Genomic DNA, 27,668 nt, shown 5'->3' with positions numbered 1-27,668 from the left:
TTGTTTTCAAAGTAAACTTTATTGAGGTATACTGTACATACCATTTTAACGACATAATTTGATGAGCTTTGACACATACATATACCCCCAAATTCTCCGTAATGACTTCGTGTTACTACTCAATCTAGTTGTTGAGTAACATAGTAGATCTTACTCTGTAAGTGGACATTGGGCTCTTGCAAGCTCTGGTGTCATGACTCTCAGAGGCACAGCTCCTCCAGATGCCTGACCAAGAGCAAACAGCGACTTGAGAGACTGCAGGGCAGGCACATCCTCAGCTTCACTGGATAATAACTAATAATAAAAGTGTTACGGCTTTGCATTTCACATTTAAATCTTTAATAAATTTAGAACGTAGGGGTCCAATTCATTTTCTCCCAGATGGATAATCATTTTTTTTTCTTTTCTCCTCTGAGCAGAAATAGCCCTGTAGTTGCATGATGATGCAAAATGATGGAAGCAAACAGAATAGTCATATGTGCACACCAAAAAAATGTGCAGTTGCCTTTGTGGTATATGCCTACACCCCACGTCTACAGACATATGAACTCACTGCAAAACTAGCAGAAGAGAAAGATCATGTGATTTAAAGAATCACTTTGTGATTTACATCAAATTCACATTAAGATTTCATGTAAACTATTTCTCAATAAAGCTGTTGAAGAAAAAAAATGTACAGTAGACAATAAAACAGGGAGGAAGAAAGACAAATATTCCTAAATGTTAAAAAGTTGGAGAGAAAGCAAGCCAGGCTCCTGGCACGGAGTCATTTGCAGGAAAAATAGGCAGGCATCTATGCATATCTCTGAGAAAGCAAAAAATCACACCAAAAATTTTGTCCAGATGGTTCTAATTCTGTTCTGAGATATCCAATACTTTGTATTTCTCAGAGAGGAAATAGGGAGTTAAGTTACCTTTTAAATGTGCTCTTTATGTCTGTCAGTTTATTTTCTCCCACTTATAGCATTTATAGAAAATAAGTATAAAGTCACCATGCATACATTGCTTTAAAATTCAAAATTGGAAGCACAGTATTTTATTCAATCAACAAATGGTAAAATTTTTAAAATATAAGTCCCTTCCGAAATACAGTCAGATAGGAGGACACATAAGATGTAGGTGGACAAAATTGAACCACTGTCATGTGCATCTACCACTATCTCCTTGTTATTGAAAAGCTGGAAGATTTTGATGAAGACACACAATAAAACCTAATCCTACCAAAGTTTCAGAATTGAATGTGAAAAACATTTCCTCCACTTTCTAAGATTTTTGGAATCCATTCCAATGAAACCTTTTAATCAATAAAGTAGTAGTGACATTTTGTATTACTAAATATCCTTCCCTTCTTCAAATTTCCAAGTCACATTTCTTTGAAAAGAAGCACTTACTGTTCTGTTGCTTCCCTCTCTAGGAAAAGACTAGTTTTCTCCAAGGGTCTTGGCATGTTTTACACCGAAGAACATGCTTTGGGTTAAAGTCTGTTTTCAGTAATTCTGAGCGAGTGCTGATGGGAGAGCAGATATGTGTGGCATTTTTGTGAATCATCTCCACACAGTAGAGGTTATTACATCTACCTGAAGTCCTAAAATACCTGGCTTTGTCCCATGAAACCTTAATAGCAATCGGCTCAAGCAAAATCTAAAAATCTGTACCTTATCTAAACTCTGTCACTATGGCCCAATCCCCCATGTGATGAAATCAGAACTTATCAATATGAATCCAAAGCCCTGACACCATTACAAGTAAGTGTTTCCCCACCTCACCCACATAAACACACCTAACAGAGGAAGCTTAACATCAGCTTCCAACCACAACCAACTAAAGAAACCGCAACCTTACTGACCCTGGCACCCGAGTTCTACTTCCACCCTCAAGTGCACTTCCCATCACTGACCTAATGAATCACTTCAGAGACATCACTGCCATCCTGAAGTTGTCCTATAGTGTGTCCTACAGGGCTAATGAAATACAATAATAACAAAGACATACAAAATGTAAGACCAAAATTTTAATATTAGAAGCAACAGATTTAAAGTTACATTTTAATAAATACAAGAAAAAAGAATTTAAAAAACTGTACATTTAACTGAAAGTGTCCATATAGACAATTTATATAGAGAACTGCTATTTTAATCATAACTCCATATTCCCTGATGTGTGTATGCACACTCTGTCAGAATACCTTCAAGTCATTAATGTGATAAATGCGCTTGCTTCTTGCTGGTTAACTTGTCTAATCTAGGCTGGATTGAGGACAGTGCCACTCTCAGGGGATAATGGATATTTAAACTGTTTCTGTGTTTTGTTTTAATAACACTCAAAGTAGAGAACCCCGTCTCACAAAGGGATGTTGAGGGGAACAGGAGAAGGGATTTTAAAGCGACCTCAGCAAGCTCAGGATATTCATTTTTAACTTTTATCCAAAATGAAGCAAGTGATGCTGTACTTTCAAAATTCATTTTCAAGCCTTCATCAGCAGCCAGCTTTAGCAAGTCACCCCAGAGGGTTATAGTTAGATTCAAATTCTCTCTTGATGGAAGAAATGGATTTTGGATCCAAGAGTTTCCTACGCGTGGATCGTCTTTTGATGGAAAATACAATTCAAAACAATCCAACAAGTTTGTAAGATGTTCCTTGACAACTCTTCGCAGATGGACGATATCAAGATCACGACCCGCTTCATGGATAACTGTTGTCAAGTTATGGAACATGTCATAGCAATTGGTGGAAACTCGGTTCCTCCACACTTCCAACTTCTGCTTTTGTCCTTCAATCTTATCAGCCATTGAAAAACATGTTGCATTCTTTCCCTGCATGGAAGCGTTAAGATCATTAAAAATACTGAAGATATCAGATAAATAAGCAAGTCTGGCTGTCCAATTCACATCTTTGAAAAGTTGGGACCAAACTGGTTTCTTGCTTTGCAGAAATACGAAGAGTTCATTCCGTATTTCAAACATTCTTGATAGAACTTTTCCTCGTGATAACCACCGTATCTCAGCATGCAGTAACAGTTGCTTATGATCAGCTTCCATATTGTCACATAATAAGGAGAACAATCTTGAATTTAATGCATTAGACTTTACATAATTCACAATTTTTACTGTGTCAGTAAGCACACTATTCAGTTCAGCTGATATGTTTTTCATAGCCAGACTTTCTCGATGGATGAAGCAATGTGTGATTTTACATTCTGGTGCAAGCTCTTTAATCTGGGTAACCACTTCAGAATGTGTTCCTGTCATGGAAGCTGCACCATCAGAACATACTCCTACACAAAACCTAAATTCCAGACCACACTTGTTGACAACGTAATTCTTCACAGCTTCATACAGTTCTGAGCTAGTCGTGTTTGTTGGTAAAGAGGCTGAGAAGAAGAATTCTTCCTTTATATCATCATCATGTTCAAATCGCACATACACTAAAAGAATGATCATGTTAGCAATATCTCTGCATTCATCAAATTGCAATGAAAAATACTTTGCCTCTTTTATTTGCTCTATGAGTTGGTCTTCCATATCACTGGCCAGTTCCTGAATGCGTCGAGCTATGGTGTCATTAGAAAGTGGCACCTGAGCCACCTTCTTCGCTGCTGACTCACCCAGCATCTCCAGGCAGACTTCTTTGATGCAGTCTTTCACCAGCGTCTCAGCGATTGTGTATGGCGTTTTTGACTTGGCAACCGGGAGCGCCACTTTATACGAAGCCCGCAGAGCACTGATGTTTATGTGAGAAACATTAAACACCTGCTTTGGTTGGCTTTTTAATTCACTACTCTTTTTTTCAAAGAATTCTTTCGGTTGTGAACTTATTTCTTTATGTTTTGAATATAAATGCCGCTTAAGTTTTGATGGTTTCATTGCTTCATTAGCCAATATATCTCCACAAATAATACACTGTGGTTTTAGCACTTCACCATCAATTACGGCTACAAAACCAAACTCGATATATGAGGGATCATACTTCCGAGTAAAACTTGTATGAACTCTTTTGGTTTTTACTTCCTCTGGGCGACTTCCATCCTTACCATTTCTTCTACTACTGCTACCATATTCAGAAAAGGTATGTTTTTTCTTGACAAAAAAGTCCAGCGAAGCTTGTTTCACCATCTGCAGATTAGGATTAAAAATAAGTAACACCAATTTTACTCTCCTCCTTTATCTAATACATTAAACTACAAATTAAAAACTAGGCTTGAAAAAAAAACTAGGCTTGATTAAAAACTTAAAAAGTTTTAAAATTGTAAAGAAAATAAATGTTTACATTTCTGAGTTACAGCAGACAAACTAGCCATAAAATGTCATACGTTGTAAATGTGCTTGACTGGTGTGCAACTCCCACCACAGTGACTGGCCCTGAGAGGTTAATGATACCCAAACTGGCCTATATTGAATTCAGAAATATGAGTTCATTAATCTGTGTCCAGGTACTACAGCGATGTCAAATTGTTATAACTTTCTAAAGACTCTTGATTAGTATACCTTCCCATCTGTGGACTAGTAGAAACAGTCTGCAGACCAGCACTGACCTAAAGATCATACTCTGGGTACCACTGGCCCAAGTCATGTGTAACCTCCATATTTCAAAACTCTAAACTGGACATACATTAACTCTACTTTATAAAACCTACTGAATTAAAATAAACCTCTTTGGACTCATCTCATGTTGTCCATTTAAATCTGAAAACTGAGCTTTTTCTCAACCCAAACCCCTTATCTCAAAACCACACTGATCATCCCTCACCCTTCCTAAATACTTCACTTGACTCGAGATGCCTTTCTTAGCTTACCTCTCCACCCAAACTCACATACAATGACAACTAACATTAAGTTTGGCTTTTCTCACATTCATCCTCCTACAGAAACTCACCCTTACACAACCACTTATCCCCTAGATCTTAGCTTTTTTGTTCCCCCGCAAAAATGTCTGACACCAGAAAGGAGTGAAAGAGACACTGTCATCACCCCACACAACAAATAAAGCAGCATTCAAGGTTGTAAGTTTCAACCCCAAAAAAGGAGTGGTGCGAGGCATTAAACAGTAATGGGCTTTTCTCGAGAAAACAAATCCAAGTCGGCCAAACTGTGTGTTAGCATATATACCACGCCAAAACATTCTTACCCATCACAAGCACAGGGAGGTGTAATGAAGCTCTTCCCCAGCAGACACTCAGACTCTTACCCAATCTCCTACTTTGTCTGATGAGAATGGTGTCTCTGACAGCTTCAGCATTTTGGAAGGTTGACCAGTTGAACTTCTTTGGATCTCATCATGTTTTCTTTTCATTGTAGTGGTCTCATAGCAGAGACTACACGTTATTTTGTGAGGACAGCCCTCAGTGTCATGTTGAGGGGGCACCCCACAGATTGCATGGACATTTCCATCACACGACACACAACTATAAGCACCTGAGCATACCTTCTCACAAACTATACAGGATAAAAACTTAAGTCTGCTTTCTGGAAGGTTTTTCATGGTCCTGGAAGGAATAGCTGTAAGATTCTCCTCAACATCACTACTATCTGTGCCAGTCTCGACGTTCTCCTCATACTGAGCTCCTGGTGTATATTCTAATTCTCTGTCAACCTGCTCTAATTCACGTTCTGGATTCAGGCTAGCAATAAGCTCTTCTGTCAACTGAGAATGACACAGGCCTAGCTTAGCTTCAGAGTTAAATGTGCCTTCAAATGGAATCTGTTGCATGCCTCGGTGATAGGGCTGATTTTGGGTCATTTGAATGAACCACAAAAATTCAGCCCAGTGTGATGAATTGTTAGTTTGCATCCAGGAGATAATCCTATTTTGGATATCCTCATTAGTTTGATTCATAGCACTTTGGCTTTGACAGGGCTGAGGCTTCCCATGGACAATTTTCAATTCTGGCCAAATATTACTAAGTTCACCGACAATCTGGCTTGAAAATTCCCTTCCATTGTTAGATTGCAGGACACTGGGTGCTCCGATAATTGTAAAAATATCTAAAAGAGCATGTGCAATTTCCTTAGGCCTTTTAGATTTTAGTGACCGCAAAAAACTCAACTTTGTATGAAGGTCTTGATAATGCATGATGAATTTATACTCCCCATCAGGACTCGATTGCATATCTATAAGATCCACTTGGCATCTTGAATTAACTTCCTTAATTGGCTTTGATGTTAGAACTTTCTTGAGTTTTGAATTTTTCTGTTGGCATGGTTTGCAGAGTGTCAAGTATAGCATTATAACTTCCTTCGTGATGTTCTTGTATTTTGCTTGTAATTCTTTTTCCATGCGGGTACGCCCACCATGTCCAATGCTGAGATGGGTATCATGCAGAATGTCAAATAACTCCTCACTGTGTAAGTAATACCGTACTTTATCTGTTTCCCCATTTACAGCCTCAATCAGCTTTTCATTTCCCTGTACAAGGGTCACATCAAATCTAGCCAAGCGACGGTAGTCAACTGATTCCTTTCTTGCCTTTGCTTTTGCCTCTTTCACTTCCCTTATTAATTGACAGTACTTTGCTTTAGAAAATATCTTGGTATTATTACTTTTGTTTTCCAATAACACTGCTAAGCTTCTGAAGAACTTCTCTCTCATGTTTTCTGGTTTGACTTCTGGTTCATGAGTGTCCAAGGTATTGGGGTTATCATCACCACCCATGCTTTGAGACATCATGGAAAGCCACAAAAATGACCCTAAAATATAAAGAAAAAACAATTAAAATATTTGGGAATATAATTTGAAATATATTCATTGCCCAAGTAGCCACTAGAGCTCGGGGTAGAAATAGAGGCTACAGGCACACAAGTTGGTTAGGGAGTCCAACCTTGGAGGAAGAGAAGCCAAATGAAGAACCCAGCCAGGAACAAAAAGTTCTGATATAGTAAAGGTAAAAAGCCAGGATGTGACTTTCCAGAGCAGTATGTGGGATTAGCCTTAAAAGTAAAGCACTGTTTTATGCAAAACAAGCAGCAAATTGATGTTATTATTTATTTATTTAGTACAAAAGACAGTTTTTTGGGCTAGAGAAGCCTCAGCAATTCAGTAATAGATTTTTAAAAAAAAATTTTTTTTTTAAAGATTTATTTATTTATTGTAGAGAGAGAGCGAGCATGCACACACGAGTAAGTGCAGGGGGAGGGGCAGAGGGAGAGAGTCTTAAGCAGGCTCCATGGTCTGGAGCCTGATGTGGAGCTCCATCTCATAACCCTGAGATCAGGACCTGAGCTGAAATCAAGAGCTGGATGCTTAATCAACTGAGCCCCCCAGGTGTCCCAGTAATAGTTTTTTTTTAAAAAAAGGCCTGAGACTATACCACATTTTGTTCTATTAAGACAGGCTAGCTGTTACAGCAACATCTGGGATGTAGGTTTCAACATCATATACTTACATCAGCTCACTTTTGAGGCTTGTGAAACTATAAACCCAATACAAGTATCCTTATTATTAATTTTAATAAATACATAGTAGTAGATGAGCCTGAAGTAGTGAAAACTCTTTGACTTGACTTAATATAGGATATTAAAATAAATGTTTAGAACATTCATAATAACAGAAACATTTAGAATAACTCAAGCCTGGCTAGTCTTAAGGAAACTATTTTAAAAAAAAACAAAAAGAATAATTTGGGATTAGCATATCACCTCTAGACAGTGTTATGGGAAAAATACTTTCTCTCAAGTCAACATTGTTTATACTACCAATCTGCATACCAAGTTTTAAACTGGTGAATTTAAATCATTCTCAAATTTTCATAATTTCCAAAACTACATTCAAATTAGTGATATGTTACTGTGAATCTGGCCTCACTTAACTCTTAATTCTTCCAATAAGACTCCCATAAGCTTAATTTAAACTCACCAGTAAGTTCTCCTTTCCTGAAAAAAATAAATTTACTCATAACACAAACCAGCATGTAACATTTTATTCTTTAACTGTTCCGTATGTAGAACTAAAACACTAAGTTTCTAAAGAAGCAGGAATCACTAATTTCTCCAGCATCTTTTCCATTATCTAACACATGACCACACAGGCAAGTGATAGATAAAAATGTGTTGACTAATTTTATAATGAAGATGACAACACTCATGGTAAGTGTGATCCCAAAATATGATTGACAAGGTGTTCATACGGAGGGTGTTTCTTCTGCACTAATATATTTTGTGCCATGCTGTAGAGCCATAAGCAGAAAAGGCAGACAAACAAGGATGAATTTGGGATTGGGGAGTGGGGAATACAGGGCAATGTAAATGAGAACCAAGAGCATATGAGGTCCAGAGTTAGGAGAACAATATTAGTAGGTCTAGGATAAAGAGAGACTGTCTAGGACTTTAAGAGATGAAAAACTTCTATCAATTATACTTAAGTCTTCTGGAAAAGACAACTGCTCCAGAAGCAGGCCAGCCAGTGTTCCTGCCTCCACTACACATTACCCTATTAACAGTCCTTGAAGTGCTAAGGGACACAGACTTCACAAATTCCATTCTCTCTAGTAGAATTTCTAAGTAGTATTTCCAAGTCTTAAATATCATACGTGACAAAAATTGGAGCAGAGCCTATAGAAATGGGACCTATGGCTATAGTGATAAGCGCTTAACATTCATCCACAGATGCACCTCTGGTTTATCCACAAGTAATTAATTCCATTGCAAAATATCCACAGAAAAATCTTGCATTCAACGGTTTCTTACACAATCACCTGGCTGCTTAATTCAATTCCTTTAATAGCATCACACAACCCTGGCTGACTTTTCCTCCAGCTATATTCAGTAAGGTAGCGATAGAAGGAGGTTTGATAACTTCTCAGCGACTAGATCCTTCCCGCTTTCAGATCTCATGCTCTTTCCAGACTAAATGATCCTCACCATTACCTTGCAGTGGGTGTGGCTCTGGAGATTCACATTCCATGCTGTCTTCCACAGACTGGAACTGGGTCCCCAAGGACTCCTTTGCGGTATCCAGAGGAGTCATTTCCTCCACAGACGTCTCTGGCCTATGTGTACTCTGTGAGACCTGAGGACAAACAGGTGCATTTGGAAATTAACATACTGTACAAACCGCAGAACATTCTTCTACTGAAATAGGATGTAAGGAGAGAAAGTCTCCACTGAATTCTGAAGAGGAGTGCAAGACAGAGTAAGAAGAGGCTAATAAGACCAGAGCCACATAACACAAACTGTCCCCCCGAACAGAAGCTGATACCCATCCCTGTGGTTTCTGTTTGGGGAAATAACAACGGAAACACATTAGAGAAATCCTCCGTACGCTGTGGTAATTAAAAGTAAATTGTAAATGGATTTCAGTATGAGTAATTAAAAATAAATATTTGTGGTGAGGATTATGCAAATTAGCTAATAGTCACTAATGAGCTATTCAATCCAGGAAGGAATCTGACAGTTGTTTTAGAATAAATGTGGAAAATCATTACCCCAGTGGTACGGATGGGAAAAAGGAAATCACCTTGGGTAACAGTGTTGGGTGAAAAAGAAACATTATCTTCTCCTCACACTAATCATCTTGTATATGGTTTATAATTAAATTTCCCTAACTGTCCCCAAAATATATTTTATGGTTTTTTAACTCTGTGAAACAATGTTTATACATTGTTTTTGGTTATTACATCTTTTGATTCTTTTAATCTAAAATAGTTGCCTGCCTTTTCATGACATTCAATTTTAAGAAGTCAGAGCCAGAGGGAGAGGGGGGGAGAATCTCAGGCAGGCTCCATGTTATGGAGCCTCATACAGGGCTCCACCTCATGACCCTGAGTTCAGGACGTGGGCCAAAATCAAGAGTCAAACACTTCGCTGACTGTGCCACCCAGGCACCCCTCTGTCTCTCATTCTGAGTTATCACTATAGACTTAACTTTGTAATCCATTCTATCCTTATTCACCTTGATCTTAAACTGTCTCCCACTTGGCCTCCAGCGCCCCTCTGATCAGGCTCCTGCATCCTTTGAACATGACCCCACTTTTTTTTCTAGCACATCCATGCTTTCCACAACAATAAACACAAGGACCACATTATATCTTCCCTGTCCCAGATCTAGTTTCAACTATGTTCCCAAGAAGTCGATTCATTCTAGAGCAACAGTGTTAGTAACAAAGACAGAGTAGTAGGTAGGCTCATTGTTCATGGTGTGTCATCCCCTCCAGGCCCTTTCCTGGGTAGAGCTGGCAAATATAGTCCTAAATTATCATGAATTCAATTCAATTTCAACACCACAAGATTTACCTCCTCTTTCCATACTCCATTTTAATATGTCGCTCTGGCAGTGAAACAAAGCCTAGTTCAATACAATGTTTATATTTACTCATTTGCTGTAACCTACAATAAACACAAAAGTTTCAGAATTACAATGCTTGTAGAACACTCTCAACAACATACCTACTGAGTAAAATCTGTCTTTGCAGCTTTATATGTCCAAAGGCAGTATTCCACTGAGATTATGTAGTCAGAATACGGTGTTCAAGTTACCTGAATTATTTTTTTGCTATTATTAATTTGATATACAGGTGAGTTCATTTGTTTGTGTTTAATCATTTTGAATTTAACATTATTTTTAAATACTTACAACATTTACATGATATAAAAAAATCAAAATATATATTCAGAGAAGTCTTGCTCATATTCTACTCCACCCTACCCACTCCCATAAGAAACTATTTTTGGAAAAAAAAAAAGAAACTATCTTTGTTGTTGATGGTTTACCCTTTATTTTTACAAGAATAAATAAAACATATATATACACATACACTAACACTGGTACATATGTGTATACATAATATATACAAATTTAATGCAAATCTGTACTTTTTTTCATACTATATATAGTTCACCTTCTTTCTTTTTCACTTAATATAAAAATAGTATCTGAAAGTCATTTCATACTAGTCCCTAGATAACCTTCCTCATTCTTTTTTATGTGTACATGGTGCCACATTATACTGATGCACAATAGTTTATACACACATATGCACAATCACTCTATGGATGAGCATTTAAGTTGTTTACGATATTTTGCTTTTACAAAGAAATAGCTGCAACAAAAAAAAACATGTCTATGTTCTCTTATTTGTAGATGTGTATATTCAAAGTAAATTCCCAGAAAGATTATTGCTAGGTCGATCAGAGGGTAAATGCCCAGATGTCAGATGGTGCCAAAATCTTCTCCCGCTGCCCCCATGGGGATGGTACCGTCTTGTACCAGCAATGTAGGGACAGGACCCATCTTCCTAGTTAGGCCAACAGACTGTGGTGGCCAAGCTTTTGAACTTTTGCCATCTAATAGGTGATAAAGGGTACCTCAGTGTAGTTTTGTTCCTTTATGACTGAAGTGGAACATCTCGTACAGTTAGAAGCCATTCAAGGGATGCCTGGGTGGCTCAGTGGTTGAGTCAGGTTGTGATCCCGGGGTCTTGGGATGGAATTCCGCATCAGTCTCCCTGCTGAGAGCCTGCTTCTGCCTATGTCTCTGCCTCTCTCTTTGTGTCTCTCATGAATAAAAAAATATTTTTAAAAAAAGTCATTCATTTATCTATTTATGAAACCTGCTCATGTCTCTTGAGGATTTTTTTGCACTTCTGTTTAAAAAGATTAGCTTTTGGGGATCCCTGGGTGGCTCAGCAGTTTAGCGCCTGCCTTTGGCCCAGGGCACGATCCTGGAGTCCCAGGATCAAGTCCCACGTCGGGCTCCTGGCATGAAGCCTGCTTCTCCCTCCTCCTGTGTCTCTGCCTCTCTCTCTCTCTCTCTCTCTCTGTCTATCATGAATAAATAAATAAATTAATTAATTAAAAATAAATAAAAGATTAAAAAAAGATTAGCTTTTATCTATGACATATATTACAAACATTTTTACTAATTTATTTAATTTGCTTGTGGGGGTTTTTGTTTTACATTTATAAATTGTTTCACAAAGAAAAATTTCTTGGTATTACTTCTGGATTTTGAGTAATTCTATACACCCAAATAATAAAAAAAGTCATTCATGTTTTTTATCCTAGTACTTGGGTGTTTAAAATACTATTAACTTTAAAAATTCATTTTCTATTAAGTTTTGGGTTTTAGGCAGCACAGTCATCTTCACTGGGTATAGATGAACCTAAGATACAGTAATACTTTATTAAGTTATTACCTAATAGGGTCATCCCCTCAGAATTCAGGTGCATGCACATTAGCTGGTGGGTTGTACTCCTCAGCTTCCCTGGGTTCTGTTTGCTTATTTTCTTCTACTTATCACTGGCAGGTGGTATCTCTGGCTCTACTTTGGTCTGAAATTTTGTGTTCCCCCTACTACAAGTCACATGTGAAAATCCCAACACCCACCTAGATGGTTTTGGGAGATGGAGCCTTCGTAAGAAAATTAGATCATAAAGATGGCGCCTTCATGACAGAGATTAATCCTCATAAAAGATCTCGCACAGAGCAGCTTAAGCCCCTTTCTGCCATACAATGAAAAATCTGCAATGGGAAGAGACCCCCCCACCTAACTGTGATGGCACCCTTATCTCAGACTGCCAGCCTCTAGAACCGTATCTGTTTGTTTACATCGATATTTTGTTACAGGAACATGAACAAACTCAGACTCATATTTTACTGATGATGTGGTTAAATAAGGAAGAGGCTGAATACAAGAGGACATCAATGCTCCAAACAGGTTTATCTAGCAGGAATATTCAGAAGAAAAGTTGTTGCTGTTAACTTCAAATTAACACTACCTTTAATATAAAAGCATGGTTACCTCCGAATTATCCATATAGCACCGTTGGTTTGATTAGGTTTCACTTTCTTTGGAAATCAGAAGCTCTTTTAGCCTTTGTGTAAATTGATTTACTAAATATCAGTAAAATATGAATCTATACATTCAGCTGTGACACCATCCAGTATGTATGTTTTCCTGGACTGTGTTACAGTCTAACATCAGCTTGTGCTAAGTCCGGAAGTAATAGTGTACAAGGGGGAATATCACAGAAACCCAGGAAGGTGGCTAATGGCTCACTGGTTGGCACAGTTTGTTATCAGAAACTCTTAATGTTCTTGTCTGGCATTTCAATCACTCTAACACTGTGTTTGTTATCAACTTACATTATCTTTTTCCACTGAAATAGTGTATCTACATATAACCTTTCAGATGAAGTCTAAAGCATCAATGCCATTCACCAGGAAAAAAAAATGAGAAAAGTTGTGTGCTGGGGTGTTATGCTACCCTAGTTTAGGAGACCTTTCATTGACTTATAGACTTCTACTCATTTCACCTATAGACCTTTATAAGCAACAAGTAAACTGGGAGTGAAGATGTGCTAGGTAGATTCTATTCTCAATCTCTGCCACTGTGAAATCTAATGAAAACAGATTAATGAAAATCTGTATTCAACAGCCAATAATAACCTCCTATAGTTGTCTCAAAAGAATAGTCTCTGGGATTAATCACATCTCTATGGTTAATTCTAAAACAGAGCAAGAATAAAAGTTAAAAAAAAAAAAAGGTGTCATCTCCCTAAGAACAGATATTCTGATTTGTATTTACTTAATAAACCTTACAGTGAAAAGAACACCAAAATCAGGCTTGGACTTTCCAGTTGGAAGCTCTGACTATGGCACCTGATCCCATCTCTCTGAGTCTGCTACTCACAGGGGAAGTAGCCTGGCCACTTCACATTCCTGCCACACCTGCTTTCCTGTGCAATAGCCTCATAGAAGCCATACTGCAACCCAACCAAACATTTCAATAGTCTGCCTTACCAAATATTCTTGAGGACAAAACAAAGAAAAAAAATTCATCTATTGGGACGCCTGGGTGGCTCTGTGGTTGAGCATCTGCCTTTGGCTCAGGATGTGATCCGAGAGTTGGGGATCGAGTCCCACACTGGGCTCCCTGCAGGAGGCTGCTTCTCCTTCTGCCTATGTCTCTGCCTCTGTCTCTGTATATCTCTCATAAATCAATCAATCAATCTTAAAAAAAAAAAGTTGATCTATCAATATATAAGACACTGGTGTGGAAACCCAATTAATCCATGCTCTACCACCTACTTGGCCTCAAGTACCCATGCTCTGCAGCTAACTTCAAAATTCAAGTAAAAATTTAGCTTATCCTCTGGTAGGCATTTACAAACTTGGTTAACTCTGAAAATTTCCCTCACTATGTCTTGGCTTTACAAAAATAATTCCTCATTCACATGACATACAAATCTAAATATGTGCATGTAGTCAAATATCCTAGCCTATCATGCAGGAGACATCACAATGGGATAAAAATCTTTTATTTAATACAATTTCTTAGGTTTATTTCAGAGAAAGAGAGAGAGAGTGAGCATGCAATCAGGGGGGAAGGGGAAAAAGACTCAGACTCCCTGCTGACCCTGGAGCATGATGCAGGGCTTGATCCCAGGATGCTGAGTTCATGACCTAAATGGAAACCAATAGTTGGATGCTTAATTGACTGAGCCACCCAAGAGCCCTGTAACTAAACAGTTTTTAATTGACGTATTATATGCTTAGAAAAAAGTACACAGCTCAAAAGCACAGAGCTTGATGATTTAACACAAAGTGAACCACCTAGGTAAAAAATTAGAACATGATCAGCAACTCCAAGGGCTATTCGTGTGGGGCGCCGGGTGGCTCAGTTGTTTAAGCATCTGCCTTTGGCTCAGGTCATTGAGAACTGGGCCCAGCACTGGCCTCCCTGCTTGGCAGGGAGTCTGCTTCTCCCTCTACCCCTGCACTCTGCTTGTGCATTCTCTCTCTCTCTCTCTGTCAAATAAATAAAATCTTTTTTTTTTTTTTAATGTTGTTATAAGGGACATCTGGGTAGCTCAGCTGTTGAGTGTCTCCCTTTGACTTAAGGTGTGATCCCAGGTCTGGGAATGGAGTCCCACATCAGGCTCTCTGTGAGGAGCCTGCTTCTCTCTTTGCCTATCTCTGCCTCTCTCTCTGTGTCTCTCATGAATAAATAAATAAAATCTTTTTAAAAAATGGTTATGATTTTTATCCTTTAAAAATAAAAAATGAGGAACACTTGGGTGGCTCAGCTGTTGAGCATCTGCTTTTGGCTCAGGGATTGATCCCAGGGTCCTGAGATAGAGTCCCGCATCTGGCTCCCTGCAAGAAGCCTGCTTCTCCCTCTGCCTATGTCTCTGCCTCTCTCTTTGTCTCTTATGAATAAATAAATAAAATCTTTCAAAAATAAAAAAATGAAAAAAGTACAGTCCATGCCAACATTCAGATGTCAACTAGTGAAATGTTATGCTTTAAAATGTAGAAATTATAGATAATTGTATATTCATCAGCAATATCCATGAATAGAAGCAATTTTGTTTCTAGCATTGTCATCCTACTCTCCCAAAATGTATCAACTGAATAAAGATGATTGGAGTATGTACAGTGATAAGGATTAAAAACATAAGACACTGAAAAAAAAAAAAAAACATAAGACACTGGAAAAACTTTCCTGACCCACCTAACATCAAACCGTGACTACTGTAGATTGTAGGACAACAGTGTTGCTCTTTTGCCCTCTCAATTCTACAGATCAGTGGATTCGTGGAGGAAAAAAAAACTCTCAGAACTGTGAACTATTTCACAGTTACTTGAATAATTTGAATAATTCAAATTCACAGGCAGAACAAGACACTCAAACAGTCTAAGTTAATAGTAAAAGGTGTAAATGGTAGAACTTGTTCTGCTGCATGGCTAGGAAATGCCCATGGATACTGAACCCAAACTATAACAGACCAGAATATTCCAAAAGCAAAAACTCAGTGATGTATGAGGAAATGAAAGGCAAGGTTAAAGGAATTCACGTGTCAAGGTCCTTTCCCAGCAGGACCCACGTTATAAATTTACACACTTCCTAGACTGTGCAAAGTGTTTAAGAAACTAAACCAATCTCCTTTAAAACAAATTCAAATTCAAAAAACAGATGAGCCAGTTTCCTTGGTAAGGTTTTCCCTTCCCTGATCTTAGGAATACGATATCCTACATAGATTGGTTTGTATAAAAAATGGGCTGTGTTTCAATTGCCGAAATCCTTCCCTAACAGGAGGAGGCAGGGTCCTAGAGTAAGGATAGAAGTCATCTGGAGAACAGGGGGAACCCGGTGCTTATAGTAATCATACCAATTCCGTAAAGCTAATATAAGCACAACTCTTAGAGCAACTAAGATATGAAACCAGACATCCCTACAGCTCCTTGCCAGTCCTCTCCTGCTGATTCCTCCTCTCCCACAGTGGGTATACGCCTGTCTGCTTGCCCACTCGAGCAGTCCTGCAAGGACCCCCACCACCAGGGTTTAAAGGGTGACATGTGATGGCAGTAACAAAGTAAAAGCCAAAATTACCTCAAACTGGTTATGATGATCGTTTGTCTTTCACTCTATGATTCCTGGCTTTTATTTTTTAAAATGCCTAGTAAGAAAGTTTTAGTTGTAAAATCATGTAGTAAATATGGCTATATTCATTAGAAATGCATATATTTCCCCATTAGTTAGAACACTTAACTAACAGTAACTTAAAAAAAAAAGGGGTTTATTTTTGTCACATGACAAGAAGTCCAGGGGAGGGCAGGTGTGTGCATCGCCTCACTTACTAATGGTTTTGTGGGGACCCCAGCTGTGGTTTTATCTCCACTCTGCTATTCTTAACATACAGTGTTCTCCTCATGCTTATCATCATTCATGGTCCCCAGATGGCTACCACGGCTCCAGATACCACATTTAGGTTCAAAACACGAAGTGGGAAATAGTGAACTAAACACATCTGTTCCATTTTATAAGGAAAGTAAAAGCTCTCCCAGAAACTCCCAGAAAACATGCCTATTGCGCCTGGCCAGAGCTAGGCTGCAGAGCCAACTCTAGTACAAGGAAAGCTGGGAAAGTATCTAGGTAGCTACATTGCTGACATGAGCAAAATCAACAGTAAAAAATGTTGGGAAGGAAGAAAGAAGGGGAGAGTAGATACAGGTTTCCCTTGCTATACAGAAGTAGATAGTTCCTAGAAAAACTAATGTAAGCCAAAATGGCATAAGGCAAACAGTGTCCCTCACTTTCTGTCAGTTCACATTGGGCTACTTCCCCTGTACAAAAGACCTACATTCGTTCCTGGTTTTACTCACCAGAAGAAATCCAAAGAGGATTTTCATTTTTATGAAGAAGAGGCATTACTGTGCTAATGCAGGTAAAAATGCAAGTAAAGTGGTGTAAAGTGAAGGGGTATAAAGCCAACTGTCTGAATGCAGGGGATAACTGTGTTCAGCTGGCAGCAACATTCCTTAACAAAGCTAAAAGAGGAAAATCCGAAAGTAACAGGCACATTTTAAGGAAAAAAAACCAATACTGTTCATTTGGAACAAAGGGACAGGTGTGCTGGCTAGAGTAAGAGACTGCTTATACAGGCATCTATGTTATAATAAGTGAACTCATGAAGAAACATGCTTTCTACAAAACTGCACAAAAAATACCAAGATTTTTGGAGAAAATAAAGTTACAGGGTAGACTACTGAACATCTATACAACTCTGTCACCAGAGCACTAATAAAACGATAGCAATTCTAGTAAAAATAAAAGCATAGTCAAAAAGATATAAAGAATTATTACATCTCATATAGGGCTTTACCTTACAAAAGCAAAGTTATTGTGTTAGAAAGAGGTATAAGGAAAGGGTGAAGCAAGGGTAGAGACACTGTCATAAGAAGTTCAGGTGGAGGGGCACGTGGGTGGCTCAGGTCATGATCCCCGGGGTCCTAGGACCGAGCCCTGTATGGGGTATGGGTCTCCCTGCTCAGCAGGGAGTCTGCTTCTCCCTCTCCCTCTGCCCCTCCCCACCTTTTCTCTCAAATTAAAAAAAAAATTCATGTGGAGAAGTATTTGCACATTTTCCAAGAAATGTAGTGATATTATTTTATTTATTTATGATAGTCACAGAGAGAGAGAGAGAGGCGCAGACACAGGCAGAGGGAGAAGCAGGCTCCATGCACCGGGAGCCTGACGTGGGACTCGATCCCGGGACTCCAGGATCGCGCCCTGGGCCAAAGGCAGGCGCCAAACCGCTGCGCCACCCAGGGATCCCTGTAGTGATTTTAGAAGAAATATAATAATGGTTCTGGCTCATCATCTTGTTTTCCTTTAACTTTGACATTGACTGAAAAAAGAGATACCTAGTGATACTTAGTTTTCATTCAATAAAGCAGCAGCTTCTATGGCTTCAACAAAATCTTACACATGAAGCTCGATCCCCCTGTATTTTGCACGGCCATCATCCTCCTCAGTCCACTGCTACTCCCGAATCATGCCTAAAGCACAAGGTGAGTGAGAAATGAACAGCATCACCTTCTTCCACACCCTCCATCTGTGCCTGAAACCAGCTGCTGTAGCTCTTACAGAAAGATCTTCTGCATGGGATTGCAGCAGCTCCCCAGGATCTTCACACTCAACTTCTGATTCAGCTTCCTCTGCCAGAGCAATGCAGCTCGCCTGGATTCAGAAGAGCTCTTGTGAAGGTTCAAGGCCTTTAGAATCATGAACTAAATCAGGGAGAATTTTATGTTACACTCCAAGCAAGGCTTTTGTGACATCATTCCAAACCACCACAATATCATCAATGGCAAGTTTAATGTTGAATTGATTCCAGACTGCAAAAACTTTGTGTGTATATCACCCCTTGTAGGTACAATAAACATCTGGAATGTTCTCCTTAAGTAATAAGCTTTAAAGGCTGTGATCACACTCTGATCAAGGGGCTGGAGCAAAGAAGTTATATTAGGAAGAAAAATGAGAACTTTAATATATGAAGAAAATTCAGCAACTGTCAAAGGATGGCTCGGATGGCTTATAATTCTTAAGAATTTTGAAAGACAATTTTTTTCCTCTTGCAGTTGCTTTTTAAAAGCATCACCTAAAAGATCAGTTAATATCTGCCCTATTATCCAGCCTCTTCCACTAGAACTATAGTAGGCTAGTCTTTACAACTCCTTTCAAAGCTTGCAGGTAGGCAATGTGATGAACCACAACAGGCTGTAGCTTCGTATCTCCACTGACATTTACACTCAGCATAGCACCAGATGATCTTTTGTAGCCTCAAGCCCTCAAATGTATGTTTCTTCCTTTGAGATACAGGCTCTTGAGGGAATCTGCTTCCAATAGAGCTGCTTTCATCAAAATTAAAAATGTGATCCAGGGTACAGCCTTCTTCATCAATCAAATTTCTTAACACTGGCAGAATGGTCTACAGCTCCCTCTACCTGCCCTCACAGCGTCACCAGAGAGCTTAACATTGTGGAAAGCATGGCGGTTCTTCAAGTCACTAAGCCAGACACAAATGAAGGCACTTCTGCAGGATTTCCAGCTTTTTTCTTAAGGTCTTTATATATTGCTAGGACCTTGTCTTTGAGAAAGGCTGCCTCTGATTGCTTCTTCCTTTGGTACTCAATCCACACACTAACAGATGTTCTATTTCTTCTACTTCCTTGGGCTTTGTTTTAACAAACTTTGTAGCACTGGATTTGTTCCACCTAGATACCTTTCTCTTATTTCCAAGCATTGTCTCCAGCACTATGCAAAGCTGACTCCTTCATAACAGTGCCACAACCAATGTCTCAGATTCTTCCATTTTTTTTTTCAAAGTGTTTTATATTTTCAAGCTTTTCTTCAATTGTTAAAGCTTCTTTTATGCTCACTAGCAGAAATTTTATCACCAGCACGCTTCAGTAGCACTTGTAAACCTGTGCTTGCTCACTTTCTCAAACACAAAAAAGTTTAGTGAAAGATACACAAAGATGGGAGGGAACCCTGCAAATAAACATTACCCAGAGATTGTGTCCAGGAAAGCCAAGAGGAAGGATGTGGAGGTGAATGGGCATTTGGCACATTAGTATGTCTTCACAACTTGCTGCATTCTGCTGCAATCAGATACTTTCCATTCAGCTGCTCTTACTTGGTGGCCCCAAAACATCTACTTGCTGGTAAAATTCATGTATGAGTCAGCACCACTTCAGCATTATACTACGGACTCAGGTCCCTACTTATCAGTCTCATAGGAAAGATCTGACTTTCAGAAAAACGTGTTTTAATAGCTCAGACTCGGGTGGTTCAGGGGTTTAGCGCCACCTTCTGCCCAGGGGCCTGATCCTGGAGACCTGGGATCCAATCCCACGACCGGCTCCTTGCATGGAGCTTGCTTCTCTCTCTGCCTGTGTCTCTGCCTCTCTCTCTCTGTGTCTCTCATGAATAAATAAAATCTTAAAAAAAAAAAAAAAGAAAATAAAAAATAGCTCAGACTGTCTATATAATGTGTTCATATTTAAAGAGTCCAGAGAAATGTATGGATAGTATCATTAGAGAAATGTAAAAGTGTTTGGTGATAAGGCTCTATTATGCTCTATAATTACCGTCCTAGAACACAAGTATACTCTCTTAAAAATAATCTCTAGTGTAATAACGAAAGACCAAATTTTGGGCTCAATACACCTCCCATACCAACAATTCCAGGTACTAAAAAAGTATCTAGAAAATGATGCAATTAATCTCTTTGTAGTACAGAAGACATTAAAGCCCTGAGAAGGTGTGATATGCCCAAGGTTACACAGCTCATTAGTGACAGGGCCTATTATGGAATCTAAATCTCACCATTCACTGTTTTCCTGATAGTTCTATTAAATCTGGCTACTTCTTTGTCTCTCCTAGAAGGTACTCCTTATATTACACTAATTTGTTTTCACATATATTCAAAGTACTGCAACTCCGAAGAAGAGACAGCAACTTTAACTTCAGTCACTAAATAAAATATATTTTCTACTGGTAAGCAACGGATCAAGGTTTCCAATTTGGTTAAATCATCTACCTATTTGGACCAGCTCTCACAAGAACACTCTTACAGGGGCGCCTGGGTGGCTCAGTGGTTGAGCGTCTACTTTTGGCTCAGGTCGTGATCCCGGGGTCCTGGGTTCCAGGCCCACATCGGGCTCCCCTCAGGAAGCCTGCTTCTCCCTCTGCCTATATCTCTGCCTCTCTCTCTCTCATGAATAAACAGAAAATTTTTTAAAAAGCTTAAGAAAAAAAAAAAAAAAACACCAAACACTGTTACTCCTTAAGCATGAACGGATTCCTCTGCACGGGTGATCAAATGAGAATGCCCCAAAGCAGAATTTGCAGCCACCAGTGTGAAGTTAACAGCATGCACTCCACCGGGGACCCATGCCCCCAAGTTCTCCAGGGAAGATGGCACCGTGCAAATCCTCACCTGCTGTCGGGGTTCGTCCAGCTCCCTCTCCAGGTCCTCCAGCACGGCCACCGCCTCGTCCCCGCTCTCGGGGTGCTGCTCCCGCACCCAGGCCTGGAGCTCCTCGGGCAGGATGGTCAGGAACTGCTCCAGCACCAGCAGCTCCAGGATCTGCTCCTTGCTGTGGGACTCGGGGCGCAGCCAGCGTCTGCACAGCTCCCGGAGCCGGGTGAGGGCCTCGCGGGGCCCAGGGGTCTCCTGGTAGCAGAAGTGCCTGAAGCGCTGGCGGCGGAGCTCCCTGGTGTGAGACAGACCCTTCGGCAGGCAGGGTTCTGGCCCCCACAGCGGGTCTTCCTCCTTCACCTTCACTCTGATAATACCCGCGTGCTCCTCTGCAGCCGGGCCAGCCTGGGCCGGGCGGAACCCCGAAGCCGCGGCCATCCCGGTAGCTCTCCGTGCACCCGGCGGTCTGGGCAGACGCGCGCTCTCCGCTCCCGACCCCACTCGGTTAGGAAAGTCTCCGCGGTAGGGAAGCCGCCAGCACCGAGAGATCGCAGACGCCGCGGAGCGCGGGTTTCCGTGACGACTCGGGGCGCCGCGCGGGGCCGCTCCGCTGGAATGGAAGCCGTCCTCGGCGCCGACGGGAAGCCGGGAACGCACGGCCTCTCACCTCACCTGCGGGGCGCGACCGCCAGGTGACCGCGGCCGCCTGGGACCTCATGGCGCCGGCGCCCGGGAACCCGGCGGCCGGACGCGGGGAGGGCCGCTCGGAAGCCAAGCCCGACGGCCAGGAGGGCGGGGGCTCGCTCCTCGGCAGTCACCGCGCAGCCCCGGCCTCCCCCCGCCGCGGCCCCCACCTCCCGGAGGCCGCAGCAGGCCCAGCGCCACCCTCCCGGCCGGCGGCGCTCCACCCTCGCCGTCCCCGCAGCCCGCGCGTCCCCGCCGGCCGGGCGCGCTTCCGGTCTGGGCGCACTTCCGGTCTGGGCGCACTTCCGGTCTGGGCGCACTTCCGGTCGCTCTAGCCCGCGGGCGGTGCGAGCTCTTGGTGGTAGCGGCCACCGGCGCTCGGGGGCCTGGCTGTGGTCGTACGTCGGGAAGCCGCGCGCCTGGTGCGGACCGCTCGGGCTTTCCTCCCGGGCGCCACACGGCCGTGGGCGGGCTCTGCTGCCGCGGCTGCGGATCGGCGGGCTGCACCCCCCGCCGCTGCCAGCTCCTCCGAGGCCTCAGTCCTTCCCCGGCCGCCGCCAGCGGACCCGAGGAGGAGCTAGAGGTCCAGCCTCCTGTCTCCAGGCTTGGGTGGGCAAACCGCGGGGACGGCGCGGGCTCTGGCTGCTGCTCCGGCGGACGAGCGGGGCCCGAAACCGCCGGGAGACCGGCCCAGGAGGGGGGCTGCGCGCTCCACGGTGCGTCCAGAGCCCCGGGAGCCCTCGCCCGGGACCCGGGACCCGGGAACCTCCCGCCGCTGCGCCCTCCTCTGGGCCGCGCGCTCCGGTGCGCGGCGTCGACAGGTGAACGCAAAGGCGGGGTCGGAGCGGGCGCCTCCCGGGAGACCCGTCGCCGAGGGGAAGGCAGCGGGCGGCGCACCACGCCTGAGGTCCCGGAGCCTCGCCGGGCCGGCCCCGACTCCCTCCGGCCCCCTCCCCGCCGGACTCCGCCTGGGTAGCTGCCCTGCAGGAGTGATGGAGCCCCCAGGAGCGCCGTTCAAACCGGAAGGGCGCCTTTCTCCATGGTCTTCCCTTCTACTTTGGTCCCTAGTGACGGCTCACATTGTGGCATTTCTGATTCAGGACGCTTTGAAGAATCAGAACTTTTCTTTTGGAAATCTCGACATTAAAAAACGCTTACCCCTTGGGTTCCGTAAGTGATCTCGAGTGAGTCCCTAAACCCAGTGAAACTGTATGTAAAATATTTGCTTATGCACCCTGATCATCCGATCTTCAAAGGAGCCTCTCCAGTTTCCTAGGCACTCTTAACGTGTTGCATTTATCTTTCGTGGTTTTCCCCAGCCAGCTGCTGATGCTCTGCAGTCACCGATTCCATCTTCTATCCCTTTCATTTTCTGTATCCTGTTGTCACAGCCGTTATGAGCACAGGGCGCAGTCATCAGGGAGTAAACATGACCTCTAAGGCCTCTATAGAAGGGCGCTAATTCCTTGATAGCGTTTCACTTTTACTATCTAAAGTGATACACACCTGTAAACAACAAATTTCTATCACAAAAGTGAACATGGCAAAAAAAATGAAAAGCTCCTTTATCCCTTAATTCCATTTCTCAGAAAAAAATCATGCCAAATTTGGTATATATTTCTCACACTTCTTTAAAAATGAATATAGGGCAGCCCGGGTAGCTCAGCGGTTTAGCGCCGCTTTCAGCCCAGGGTGTGATCCTGGAGCCCGGGATCAAGTCCCACATGGGGCTCCGTGCATGGAGCATGCTTCTCCCTCTGCCTGTGTCTCCGCCTCTCTCTGTGTATCTCTATGAATAAATAAATAAAAATCTTAAAAAAAAAAAAAAGAAAATGAGTTGAGACTACTGTCCCTTTCTGCTGCACTTTATGCTCAGGTACATGATATACATCTTAGAGTGGCTGTATCTAATTCTGTGCTGATAACATCTATTATTTTTCTTAAACAGAACCCCCTAAATTGTGTAAGCTGCAGACCTCACAAAATCTGGATAGCAAAAGAGGTGGGCTGGAGAGTGCCCCAACTGCCTTGAGTTCTGTTTTGCTCATCCCCTCTTCCAGGACAACACAGCATCAGATTTCGTTGTCAGCTTGGTCCCAGGGAAGCCTGACCCACCTCTGGGCTGGAGCTACTGCAGTTATGGCCAAGGAGATATTTAACCACGACTAAGATAGGTGTGTTCACCTTTTTGGTTGGTTCCATGGTGTAGGGGTTAGCATTCTGGATTTAGAATCCTCAAGTTGAGTTTCACTCAATGCACCTGTTGGGAAGCACCTTTTATATTTTATAGTTAGCATCTGAACACGCAGCACTATTCAACTTCCCAACTTGAATCAAAGAAAGTAAATTCCACTTGCAAAACTTCACCTCCCGACCTTCCTGGAGCAGCCAGCATATTCAGCATCTCCAAGTACACAGGCATCCCCAGAGCTCTCAATCCGCCCCACTCAGAGATACCAAGCCCCATACCTAGGGCACTTCTCATTCTTGCCACCAGCAGCACACGTAAGCCCTTGCTCCTTCCTCCTTATTCCCAAAACCTGCCCCAGATTCCTGGAGGGCAGCCTGGATGGAAGCCGCAGAACGCTCATCGATCCATGCCCCAGGCTAACACAGGCAGCCCAGGGTGGGGTGTCCTCACACCAACAAAAACTGCAGCTTGAACCACCAGAGCTGAAGCTCAGGAACAAAAATATGCTGGCAGAGTGGCACAATACTCTCACTGTGCGGACAGGATAGAGTTGGCCATAGCAATCAAACCCAGGAAGTCCGGACACTCATTTAGATGAGAAATGGGTCATGGGAAGGAATGATTTCCTTGAGGAGGACAGGAACTAAATTAGGAAGAGAGGGGTATAAAAAAAAGGAAAAGGCAGATATCTGTGTTTTGTACAGACAGATTTTTTCTATGTCAGAAGAGGCAACCTTTAAATCCAGTGATCTATTTTCAGATTCCTTTTTACTTCAACATTTTAATATTCTCATAACAGAAAGTCAAGTCCTACTCTCCCCAATTTCAGTAATTCATTAGACTGCAAATATTTATTAGCTCCTATTATGAATTAGCACTGGTTACATAGAAATTATGTAGCAAATTAAGGCTACTAAGTTTATGAAAATAGAATCTTTTGGTTCCCACTGGGGGTGCTTGCTTGTACCTCCATGTACATGGTCTGTGATAATGCTAATTGCAAAGGGAAATAACCTCTTCTGCTTGGGGTGTCATCACAGCAGGTGAGATCCTGCCTTCTTTCCACTTTGTTGATGCTAGTGTGATGAGGTCCCCCCCAAAATATCTTCTCTCTTCTGAAATGGCCTGATGGCTTTCCCCATGTGGGAAGTCTATACCTGCAGTCCTTCCAACTGGCACCACCTCCAGCCTGTGGTTCTCTCTCAACCATGCAGTACTGGCATCCTAACCAAAAGAAACTCAATACCACAAATGGCCCACAGACTTCCAACCACTCTCCCAGAACTTTATGAAGTGACAGTAACAGAAGGAAGAAATACTTCTTAAATATTGAAATAATTAAATGATGTAATCATTATCATCAAGGATTCACTTGTCCTACCTTAAATCCACTAATTCAGACTTTATTCCAACCCTCTAAATGAAGGTAATGAAAAGGCCTGGGTGGAGGAGTGCCTGCACCCAAGTGACCCAGGACTGGGGAGAAGGCCACAGAGCAGCTGCCACAGGGAAATAGAACCAGCCAGACACATGATGGAAGCTGAGGGAGCACGTGGATACCTCTGCTAGCAACTCACATGCTCCATGGCTCTCCTATGCCTTTAGGAAGCTGAGGGAATGTCTATGGGTATTCACAAAGACTCCCTCCTTGACCAAACTAGTGAGGTTCTTCTGAACTAGGTGCCATCCTTGGCCTGACAAGCCCAGTTTAAGAATCCTATGGAGGCCACTTTTGGCAAGAATCCTGCTAAGTCAGTTTAGGTGGGAAACCCCTACCCTTCATATCCAATCAAGTTCCTTCTACTCCACTAAATATTTAATCAAGTTTTTTTGTGTTTTTGTTTTTAGCAATTTCTCATCCAGTGATTCTCTTTCCCTGCCCTTGGCTGTAAATCCCTAGCCGCCCCAGTTGTATTCCAAGTCAAGTTTAATCTCTGTCTTTTACTGCAATAGTCTTAACAAGCCTGTTTAACGCCATCTGGTGCGATTTTTCTCTGATAGTTCCCTCAAAGAACTTACAGACACATCCTGGGAAAATGTGTTTTCCAGAGAAGAGACTTAACTCAGGATTTGAAGATGCAATCAGCTATGCAGAGAAGGACAGAGTGGAGTGAATGAATTAATAGTAGTTAATTGTCTGAGGATATGAAAACAGCTTTTAAAATCTGTACAAAATAGGGGTACCTGGGTGGCTCAGTGGTTGAGTGTCTGCCTTTGGCCCAGGGCATGATCCCGGGATCTTGGGATCGAGTTCCACATTGGGCTCCCTGCACGGAGCCTGCTTTTCCCTCTGCTGTGTCTCTGCCTCCCTCTGTGTCTCTCATGAATAAATAAATAAAATATTTTTTAAAAAATCTGTACAAAATAGGAGAGATGTAGCTGGGAAGATTGAAGACAGGAGCAGCTTTCCTGGGCTGAACGTTTACAAAAATAAAAAGAATCCTGGGTGGTTAGATGTGACATGTAGATACCTGAGCCAGATACAAGGCTTTAAGGCCAATGGAAGAAACATCTGAATGCTTTATTAAATCACAGATTCAAAAGCGTACTCCTTGGGATCGTAATTTAATAGATCAAGAGTGAGGCCCAGAATTCTTCATTCACAACAAGCATTTGAAGCAGCCCAGAGATCATGCTTCAAATATTGCTCTCAGCTTAAAAAAAATAAAAATTCAGATAAATTAAAAACAATTATATATATTTTTTATAAATGTAGGAGGTATTCTGTTGTAATAAGGGAAATGGAAGTTAAATTGTACGGCAATATCACTTTCACCTGCTAAATGAACAGAGAACTGAAAGTTGACAACATACCATATTGAGGAGAGTGCAGAGAGCAAGGACTTCAGTCATTATTGGCTGGGAGTATAGACTGATAAAATTCCTTTGGTTGGTAATTTGGCCCTGTGTATAAATGCATATATCCTAGGACATAGCAAACTTATTTCTAAAAATGTATGTTGCAACTTTACAGATGAACACATTCAAAATTACATTTTGGGGGCAAGGGGACACTTTAAATTAGCAAATGTGTTGAAAATTGCATTACAGTTAAAATCCGGCTGAAACTATCATGCCAAATACAATATAAACAACTTAGTCTGTGGGTGACTTTATTATTTAAATTAGGCAATGTTTTCCTATATCCCTCAACTATTCAGTTGCTTCTTCTGGAGACCTGGAGCCTCCGTTATTGAGTATAAATATCTTACCTGCCCTGAAGGCTCTCGTCTCAGATGATGAAAGTAAAGAGGAGTCAGAGGACCCACTATGATCGCTAGTGGGCCTTGTGATTCTGAGGAAGCAGCGGAGTTCAAGGAAAACCTCTCGACGAAGGTAGGAATAGAATCCACGCGCGCCAAGCACAATGGATTAGCGATCCATCGCCTTCGCCACTCGACTACCTCGTCGGATGTAGATCTCGTGCCGTCGCACCTTCACCCCGCAGCGGGGCGGGCAGTGATCCACGCAGATGTGTTTGCTCGGAACTGGTGTCGACTGGATTCTCGGGACCGCACCCCCAGGTCCCTTCACAGCAGCGCATCCTGGAGGAGCAGGTGCACCCAGCGGCTGAGGCATTGAGTGCATACACC

The 27,668-nt window shown here is 42.0% G+C and overlaps 1 protein-coding gene across 1 annotated transcript; it reads right to left on the bottom strand.

Moving 5' to 3' along the window:
• Positions 1-21,983, bottom strand: SCAND3 (SCAN domain containing 3). Its single transcript, XM_072813705.1, has 4 exons — positions 21,219-21,983; positions 8,859-9,000; positions 5,185-6,683; positions 1-4,112 (listed from the first exon to the last, which is right to left on the bottom strand). Exons 1-4 carry the CDS (start codon positions 21,636-21,638, stop codon positions 2,196-2,198), a joined length of 3,978 nt encoding a protein of 1,325 aa, XP_072669806.1. The 5' UTR covers positions 21,639-21,983; the 3' UTR covers positions 1-2,195.
• Positions 21,984-27,668: the final 5,685 nt, after the last annotated feature.

This window comes from Canis lupus, chromosome 37 (genome assembly GCF_048164855.1).
Source record: "Canis lupus baileyi chromosome 37, mCanLup2.hap1, whole genome shotgun sequence".
Lineage (NCBI taxonomy): Eukaryota > Metazoa > Chordata > Mammalia > Carnivora > Canidae > Canis > Canis lupus.
The sequence above is the reverse complement of the archived record's forward strand: the minus strand, read 5'-3'. Positions and strand labels throughout refer to the sequence as shown.